This window comes from Nematolebias whitei, chromosome 14 (genome assembly GCF_014905685.2).
Source record: "Nematolebias whitei isolate Nwh7 chromosome 14, NemWhi1, whole genome shotgun sequence".
Lineage (NCBI taxonomy): Eukaryota > Metazoa > Chordata > Actinopteri > Cyprinodontiformes > Rivulidae > Nematolebias > Nematolebias whitei.
Genome location: NC_056511.1, coordinates 4,419,158 through 4,427,820, shown reverse-complemented (window position 1 = coordinate 4,427,820; position 8,663 = coordinate 4,419,158). Strand labels below are relative to the sequence as shown.

General features: G+C 38.1%; 1 protein-coding gene across 1 annotated transcript in view; it reads left to right on the top strand.

Annotated features, from left to right (window-relative positions):
• LOC119420784 (mucin-2-like) overlaps positions 1-7,268 on the top strand; it is a 9,516-nt gene extending 2,248 nt beyond the window's left edge. The window contains exons 4-5 of the mRNA XM_037688210.1: positions 9-2,276; positions 7,083-7,268. Of these exons, the coding sequence (XP_037544138.1) occupies positions 9-2,276; positions 7,083-7,268 (2,454 nt within the window). The remainder of the gene's footprint in view (positions 1-8; positions 2,277-7,082) is intronic.
• Positions 7,269-8,663: the final 1,395 nt, after the last annotated feature.

Sequence of the window (8,663 nt, the reverse complement as noted above, 5' to 3'; positions counted from 1 at the left end):
CTACAACTCAAGCACCAACAACTGCAACTGCTACTCCAACAACTACAACTCAAGCAATATCAACAACAACTGCTAAACCATCCACCACAGCTCAAGTACCAACAACAAAAACTGCTACACCAACAACTACACATCAAGCACCAACAACTACAACTGCTACATCTACAACAACAAGTCAATTACCAACAACTACAACTCAAGCACCAACAACTACAACTGCTACACCAACAACTACAAGTCAATTGCCAACAGCTACAAATGCTACAACTACAACTCGAGCACCAACAACTACAACTGCTACACCAACTACAGCATCTCAAGTACCAACAACAACAACTGCAACAGTAACAACAACAACTCAAGCAACATCCACAACTCAAGTACCAACAAGAACTGCTACTGCTGCATCAACAACCATAACTCAAGCACCAACGTCCATGATTCAAGCATCAACAACGACAACTCAGGCACTCAAAAGCACAACTTCTGCAACAACAACAACCACAACTACAACCTCTTCACCAGCAACCACAACTCAAGCACCGTCAACCGCAATTAAAGCTCCAACAACTATAACTGAGTCAGCAACATCCACAACACTACATCCAACAACTACAACTCAAGCACCAACAACCCTTACTCAAGTTCCAACAACAACTCAGGCAACAACAACCACAACTCAAGCAACAATAAGTACAACTGCTTCACTAACAACAATTCCAGCAATTCAGGCACTAAAAAGCACAACTTCTCCAACAACAACCACAACTCAAGCAACAACATTGTCAACAATTTCACCAACAATAACTAAAGCAACATCCACAACAACTAATACTGTTACACCAACAACCACATCTCAAGCACCAACTACCACAATTAATGCACAAACGACCACAAAACTACAACCAATAACAACAACCTCTTCACCATCAACCACATCTCAGGCACAAACAATCACAACTCATTTGACTTCCACATCTCCTGCACCAACCACAATAACTCAGACACTAACAACTACAACTGAAGTACCAGCAGCCACAACTCGGGCATCATCAATCACAACTTCTGCAACAACCACAACTCAAGCAATAACAACTACTACTGCTGCACCGACAACCATGACTCAAGTGCCAACAACCACATCCAAGGCACCAACAACCAGAACACTACAACTAACAACTACAACTTCTTCACCAACAACAACTCAGGCACCAACATTCATAACTTATTCACCATCTACAACTCCTGCACCAACCACAAGAACTCAAACACCAACAACCAAAATTAATGCACCAACAAGCACAACTTCTGCAACAACCTCAACTTTTGCAACAACAACCACAACTCAAGCACCGACAACCGCAACTTCTGCAACAACTACAACTGGTTCACCAACAACTCAAGCAACATCCACAACTCAAGCAACAACAACTGCTACTGTTGAACCAACAACCACAATTCAAGCACCAACAACCACACCTTCTGCAACAGCAACCACAACTCAAACACTAAAAATCACAACTCAAACACAAGCAACAACAACTCAGACCTCTACAGCTATCGCTCAAGTATTAACAAGTACATCTCAGATAGAAGCAATTTCAACTACAACTCAAAAATCCACAACTAAAACTCAAACACCAACTACCACATCTGGTGAGCCAACAACCCCAACTCAAACACTGACGACTATAACTCAAACACCAACAATAACAAAATTAGCAACAACTACAATTGGAGCACCAACAACCACAATTTCTGCAACAACCACAAGCCAAGCACCATCAATCAAAACTTCTGCAACAACAACAACAACTCAAGCACTAACAATCACAACTGAAGCACCAGCAATCATAACTCAAGCACCAACTATCTTCACTCAACCACAAACAATCTTAACTCAACCACAAACAATCTTAACTCAACCACCAACAATTTTAACTCAACCACCAACAATCACAACTCAACCACTAACAATCACAACTCAAGAATCAACAATCAAAACTCAAACACCAGCAACTACAACTCAAACGTCTCCATCTACACCTACAAGTACAAAACCAACAATCACACCTGTAGCACCAATAACCACAACTGTTGCACTAACAACCACAACTAAGCAACAATCCATTGTAATTATTACAAACACAACGTCAACCACTATTACAACAACCCCAACCATAACAAAAACCACTACAACCACAACACCAACTACTACAACAACTACTCCAGGACAGTCAGCCACCACTTCAACAACCACCAGTGGTGCATCTAGAGTCAGACTGGGCATGCTCCATCTGCTACTTGGATTTTTTGTTCTTATGTTGTAAAGTCATTTAAATTATATGGATGATTTACAGCCATGAATGATGAAAATTACAATATGATGTGTTTAAACAATGACCTGGGTATTGTGACATACACCTGAAAAAAACTGCAATATTTAAAAAAAAAAGTCTCATGTTTGTTGAAATCAATGTCATTATTTATTATTGTTATTTATAACATTTACATGTATTTATGATTCAAGAGAACTGTTTATAAAAAATGTTTTTTGTCTTTTTATCTGTTAGCTTTTTGCAAGTTTATGTAATTCTTGTAGAAATAAATAAATCCTTCTATAAGTGTACAAAGATACATGTCCATAAGTAAATTCCTGCTGATTAAGACTCTAGAATTATTTAGTCTACAGAGGAGTCAATGATCATCTCAATGACTGCAAGATGCCCAAAATTAAACCCAAATCTTCAGCCCTGTACCACCATGATTAAACTTGAATGACACATTTCTGTTGTTATGCTGTGTCTGATTTTTGGGCAAACACTGCACTTTGCATTATGAGTAAAAACCTTTAGTTTGGTCTTATCTGTTTGAGACGCATTGGGTCAAAAGTACTGTGGTTCATTCTTTTTGGGGTAAAAAGGTGTCATCAAGAGATGAGTCACTAAAACTGTCAGGTCTTATTTATAATTTTAAATTTTAGATTACTGTGAATGGAGAGGAGTGAAACCCTTAAGATGACTCCCTACTTAAAGAAAATCAGAATCAAAAGTTTGCTAAAAAATAAATAAAGAAAAAACTTAAGTACTGTTGAATTCATCCATCCATCCATTATCTTTACCCGCTTCTTCCTTTTTGGGCCGCGGGGTCCAATGGTACCCATATCCATCAGTCACTGTGTGAGAGGTGGGGGACTGTCTCCAGTCCATCACAGGGACACAGAGAGATAAAAAAAACATTCACTCTCACTCACACCTAGGGACAATTTAGAGTTACCAATCAGCCTAACATGCATGTTTTTGGTCTGTGGGATAAAACCGGAGTATCTGGAGAAAACCCACACATGCATGGCAAGAAAATGCAAACTCCACCCAAAAAGGTCCCTGGCTGGGATTTAATCCAGCAAACTTTTCACTGAGGCAACAGCTGTACCAACTGAGCCACCACCTCTAGGTAATGTTTTCTTCCTTTTATCTTTGTTAATAAACTTGCTATTTTATTTTAGCATGCAAGTTGTTGCTCCGCTTTTATATTTTAGAGCCTTTCAAAAAATATATACTATGCCAACAAATTCTAGAATTGCGCCGCTCAAGGTGGCTGCATGTTGGAGCAGCTCTGTTACTTTCATTCTGAGATTTTGCTTTTGGAAACTTTAATTCCTCTTTTTCTGGATGTAAATCACATTTTTTGGATGATTGTCTCCTCTGGTATCAGATGCTGTGCAGCTGGAAGGATTTTTACTGAAACTTTTTTAGTTTTGGACATTTTTTTATGATGCGTTACTATGGCAACAAGGCAGTTTTCTACAACCAGCTGATTAACATCTCAAAAGCCAAATAATATCTCAACTACAGCCCCAAATCTCAGATGAGTTGCAAGGATGTTCTGTGGACGCATTCTCATCTACCTGCCAGCTGTGCTCGAGTGTCTGACCACTGAGATCCTGGAACTAGCAGGAAACATGGCTCATGACAGCAGAAGGACGGGATCGTCCCTCGGCACCTACAGTTGGCTGTCCGCAGCGACGAGGAGCTCGGCAGACTGCTGGGAGGAGTGGCCATCGCTCTGGGAGGAGCTCTGCCCGGCATTTGGGCGGTCCTACAGCTCGGGGGAACCGAGAGGCCAGCCGAGTCTGGGTGGACGGATCGGACAGCATCTGCAGCCAGTTTCTTAGGATCCACTGTGGGATGGACCTTTACAAGAGATCCTTCCTGCCTACAGCCATCAGTATCTATAATGTCTCTTAATGAAATGAGGATAACGAGTTACAACAACAAATAATTTCCCTTTGGGATTAATAAATATTTTTAAGTTGAATTGAATTGAATTGAACTGCAAATGTCAACTAATTTAGTTCAACTCACCCCCAGCAGAGGTACATTGTTCTCCTCCAAAGTTAGTGGAGTCCTGCCTTTCATCTTATCTGACTAGTGTTTTAGTTTAGATGTAAAAAGCAAAAACTCACTTGTAATGTGAACATTTAGTACTACAAAAATGTTCAAAATGGATGCAGGCTGCAGAATGAAATCTCCATGGCTGATAGTGGCTGGCTGATGTGATTATATCCAAAGGCTGGTTGCCATTACTGGATGTAGTGTGCACCTGCAGCTCACTCATATTTATGGGTGGGTACAGTCAAAAAACAATTTTAGAATAAATGATTCTATCAAGGGCAGAGTTTCAAAAATATTAAGAAAAAATATATATTTTTAATTGATTTAATACATGCTGCTGCCAAAGTCTTAAATGGAATTAACAGGAGAGATCATATCTCTAGTTTTATTCTCTACAATGGGTCTCTGTCAAATTCAGAATTGAATTCAAAAGCTTACTTCTAACCTGCAAAGCTCTCAACAACCTAGCTCCATCTTATATTAAAGATCTTATTGTTCCATATTTCCCAACAAAGCATTTTGCTCTCTGACTGCAGTCTTACTTGCGGTTCCTAGATTTTCCAAAATCAGAATGGGAAAAAGATCTTTCAGTTATCAGGCTTCTTTCTTGTGGACATTTATCTGACACTTGAACATTACGATACCTTATGGAAACTTAAGTGACAGCCGGTCAACTTATTCCTTGTAAAACTTTGAGTAACCTTGGGATTATCCTGTGTAATTTAAATCCTGCTCCTCCATGCAGTCTGAGACCTCCTCGCTCCTTGTGACCTTGCCTTGTCATCATCCTGTTCCAGCCTGGATCAAAATACCAAGCACTAGTTTCAATCTGTTCTCTCACCAACAATACTCACCCCTTCTTTATCACGAGTCACCCTCATCTGGAAACCTAGGATCTTGTTTCTCCCTCCTCTTCAACACAACCTGTAAGAAAACGATTATCTACAAACACTTTCCATTCTTCAAGAATTCAGAAATCTACCAATAATTAAAAATACCCTTTTCCCTTCCAACCCTGAAAGTTTCCTGCACTTTGTAAATCAATTATTTACTTTTTGTTGTCTTTGACTCTGTGTTTTCATCAGTCTGCTAACTTGGGGTCAAATATACTCAACATCATGTTACCTCTGGGTTCTGATTATGAACCAGTTCTGTTCATGATATAAAAGTTTCCTATAGAACACATTGTTAACCAATTTAGCAGGTGTACATTTCATACGTATGCGCAGATGATCAACTATTCCTCTCTGAAGTATAGGTCACATAATATCTGAATATTGTGCCTTTTTGGGAGGAAATCTTGTATTCTGCCTATACACTATCCTAACTGGCTACGCCGTTACATTGTAAATAAAAGTCATTGTCAATCAATGATACTTAAAAAAAAAATCAAATAACTCATAGAAACTGAAGGTAATAATATTTTTTTTAATTATTATTATATATATATATAAGCACTTTGAGATTGTAAAATGTAAAGTTCAGTACAAAAAGAATAAATTAGTATAATTATTATTTGAACATAAAGCTGCAAGATAAGAGCTATTTGAATTAACAAAAATTTACACAGTTTTCAGCTTTCACCTCAAAGTAAGGAACAAGGGCGAGTCCAAAACTCGAAGACACAAACCTACACAGTTTGTGTTAACTGAACTTAGTGAACTGTCCCATACAATTTCATCTTAACACACTGATGTGAGGGGTATATCGGGTTCTTGTTACTATGCATTGATGAGGGACAAGGGAGTTTTAGAACTGTGAAACTAAGCAAAGAAGCACACCCAGTCTGAACATGTGCATCAATGAAAAATGTAGTAAAACTTGAGTTTTAGTATCAGATGTGAGAACTGATCTTCATAACCCATTTGAACAACAGAATGAAGCTGATCTTTTTTCTGAATCTCATCTTGATGCTTGCCAGTTTTGCTTAAGTTTCTGCTGATAGAGAACAGTGAATTTCCTATTTGATCATGTTACGCATTTTCAGAATTTGCCTTTTTACAACATAACAACTGGGCTCAAACCCTGAGCCTAGGGTCATAAAGAGGCATGTATTAAAGGCAGATTTGATGGAAAGACTTTGAAGATAAATCAATGTCAAAAGTAGTCACACAAGCATACGAGATTTGTATGCATGCAATAAGATCCACAAGTGTACCACAAGTTTCACAAATGCATACTAAAATATTCACCAATGCATATACAAGATCCAAGATATGAACTAAGAAATATGCTAAAGTAAGAAGACACTAAGCACAAATACAATACGCCGAACAACAGCAGCGTAAACATGAGTGTGTGAGCAGGTGAGTACGAATGAATTTACAAGAGAGACCTGTTCCAGACAGAACATATAAAGTACAGACAACAGTAACCATAAACTACAGTAAAAATACAGTTAAAATAAAAGTAGTGTTATAAATACTAAAAACAAGTACAAATTTGTAAAATACAGTAGTTACGATTCGGAACACCCACCCCACCACCCGCAATAAGTGGAAATCCACAAAGTAGAACTGACATAGATTTCTGACATAAAACAACATACCAAAACAGTTCAGTCAACTAATTTATATTTAAATTTTAAAAATTAAAGCCAAAATTTATTTAGCAAGAGTTTATTAAGATAAGTTGATAATGTTTATTCACTCAACTTAAAATTTTAAGTTGACTCTGGCTCTGTTGCAGCCCTTGAGCACTGAAGTGCATTTTGGAGGAAACCAGACCTTCGTATGTCCAGCATGGGACCAGATGGTGGTCCGATTGAGTCCAAATCTGGATGGGGAAGTCTTGGTGGGCTCCAGAGATGACGGCGGTGCCTCCCTCCTCGGAAGTCCTTGTGGGCCGGCAAGCAACTCTCAGATTGATCGATGAGTCTGGAAGTCCAGTTCTGTTCTGGTTCTGGTCTGGTTCCCGGTGTGTTCCGTGCGGCTCTCTGCATTAGAGTTGCATTCGAGCCTAAAAGTCCAGCCCTGGCCCGGACCGAGCCCATAGATGTTTTTTTTCCAAACCCGACACAGACCCGACGGATTAACTGTAATTACAGGTATGAACCCGAAAAAAAGACTTTTTTAAATTAAACTTTTACTGGTTTTGTAAGCAAATCAGTTTGACACATTTTAAAAATGTAACAAAAGGAAAATATAAAAGTTCTTGTTTATTAACAAGTTAAATTGACCTCATTTCCTTAAATGAATTGTGAAAATTTAATAGTTTTCATTTGATATTATTTCTATCTTAACATGATTCTTGACCTGCCATTGTGTATCTGTTCCTCTCAAACCCAACCGGTCGAAGCAGCTTGTCCTGAGCCTGGTTCTGCTAAAGGTTTCTTCCTCGTGAGGGCGTTTTTCCTTTCCACTGTCGACTTCATGCTTCATGCTGGGGATTGGTGGCACAGAGGTGTTAGAGAAGATTTAGTTAAATTATTATTTTTATATATGAATGTTTCTGTTCAGTGCTTTGACATGATTTCTGTTGTGACTTGGTACTAAATAAATAAACTGAATTTAATTGAATTAACAAGTCACCAAATGGATACAAACAAAATGAATAGCCTTAAAAATCAACTCTTAAGATTATTATTACTATATTATATATATTATATTACTATAACTATTATACAGATGAACAAAAAAAATTAGAGCAAAATTATTTGGAAAAATATAGAACAAGGCTATTTTCATTTAGACATAAAAGAAAGTTGTGCAAAATTAACCCGAGTCACCCTGTCGCTGATGATTGAGCAATTTAACGTACACCCACACTACACCACAGAATAAAACTAGTGTGTGCATGAAAAATAAATTGAAAAGGCCTACATTCTACAACAATACTTATGCTAATACAAAACATTTATAACAAGTAACAGACATATCGGGTAAAGAGAAAGGCAGGCAAGCAGGCTGGCTGGCTAGCAGGCAGGCAGACCGGCAACTAATATTGCACAATCTTGAATTGCAACAATAAAAGGAGTGGTAAAAAGCAATAAAAATTATTAAAAAAAATATATACTGATAAGAATTGTACAAACATGAACAAAATAAAAAGTGCATATATACAGCTGGCTTAGTTTATGACGTTTAAATCTGTCAAGAAGTTATTGTGTTCTACTTACATGGTTTTACATGTTGTCATGTAAGAATAAAATTGCATCCACTGTAGCAGGTTTGAGAGCAGTCCTCCGCTGGTCTATCGTGTGGCCAGCTAAGAGTAGGGTGCAAACCTGAGTGTGCACCTGACACACATCAGCAGGTGTCATCATTTTAA